General features: G+C 53.5%; 1 protein-coding gene across 1 annotated transcript in view; it reads right to left on the bottom strand.

The window, feature by feature from the left end:
* The window catches only part of Cfap45 (cilia and flagella associated protein 45), a 26,239-nt gene that overhangs the window by 18,809 nt on the left and 6,638 nt on the right, over nt 1-792 (bottom strand). The window contains exon 2 of the mRNA XM_031390149.1: nt 555-680. Coding sequence (XP_031246009.1) covers nt 555-680 — 126 coding nt within the window. The remainder of the gene's footprint in view (nt 1-554; nt 681-792) is intronic.

Genomic DNA, 792 nt, shown 5'->3' with positions numbered 1-792 from the left:
CCTCTCTCCTCTCTCTCTCTCCCTCTCTCTCCTCTCTCCTCTCCTCTCTCCTCTTTCTCCTCTCTCTCCTCTCTCTCTCCCTCTCTCTCTCCTCTCTCTTCTCTCCTCTCTCTCTCTCTCTCTCTCTCTCTCTCTCTCTCTCTCTCAGACGCCCCTGCCCAGCTCTCGAAATCTCATTCCTTTGCCCTCCTCAACCTTCACAGGCACCAGAGCCGTCCCAAGGAGCACTGCACCTCTCCCTTTCCGCACTCTAGAAACCGTCACTGTCCTAGTCGGGGTGGGGGGCTTGCTCATCTCCCCAAGCTAAGTAATTGTTTTGGCTGAACCCCTGGAGGTCAATGAAGGGACAGAACTTTCAGGGGTAAGGAACCAGGTACCCTGTTTACCTGGAACCTACTAGACGTCAGAGCCAGGACCTCAGGATTCTCCCTCCCTTGGTATAAAAATCTCAAGGATGTGACTAGAACAGATTTCACCCTAAGCAACACTGGTCTAGGCCGTGTAAGGGGCAGCATTGACCAGGGAGGCTGGGAGATCTACTGGAGATGAGTTACCTTGATACCTCCAAAAAGGCTCTCGTCTACCTCAGAGTTCATGGCTTTGGTCCGATAGCGAGTCCTGTTCCGTGACCGGTTGGAAGCAGTGGATGAAGGGCTTGAGGTATCCCTTGTGCTTAGTGGCTGCAGAGAAAGACAGAAAGTCTACTCGTTGGTACCCAAGGTCACCCAGACCGCAGGCAGCAAACATTTCTCTAGCCTATGCCAACAGCTTGAAGGGCAAGCATGCGGGGGG

Source organism: Mastomys coucha, unplaced genomic scaffold (assembly GCF_008632895.1).
Source record: "Mastomys coucha isolate ucsf_1 unplaced genomic scaffold, UCSF_Mcou_1 pScaffold1, whole genome shotgun sequence".
NCBI lineage: Eukaryota > Metazoa > Chordata > Mammalia > Rodentia > Muridae > Mastomys > Mastomys coucha.
This window is presented reverse-complemented; position numbering and strand designations above follow the sequence as displayed.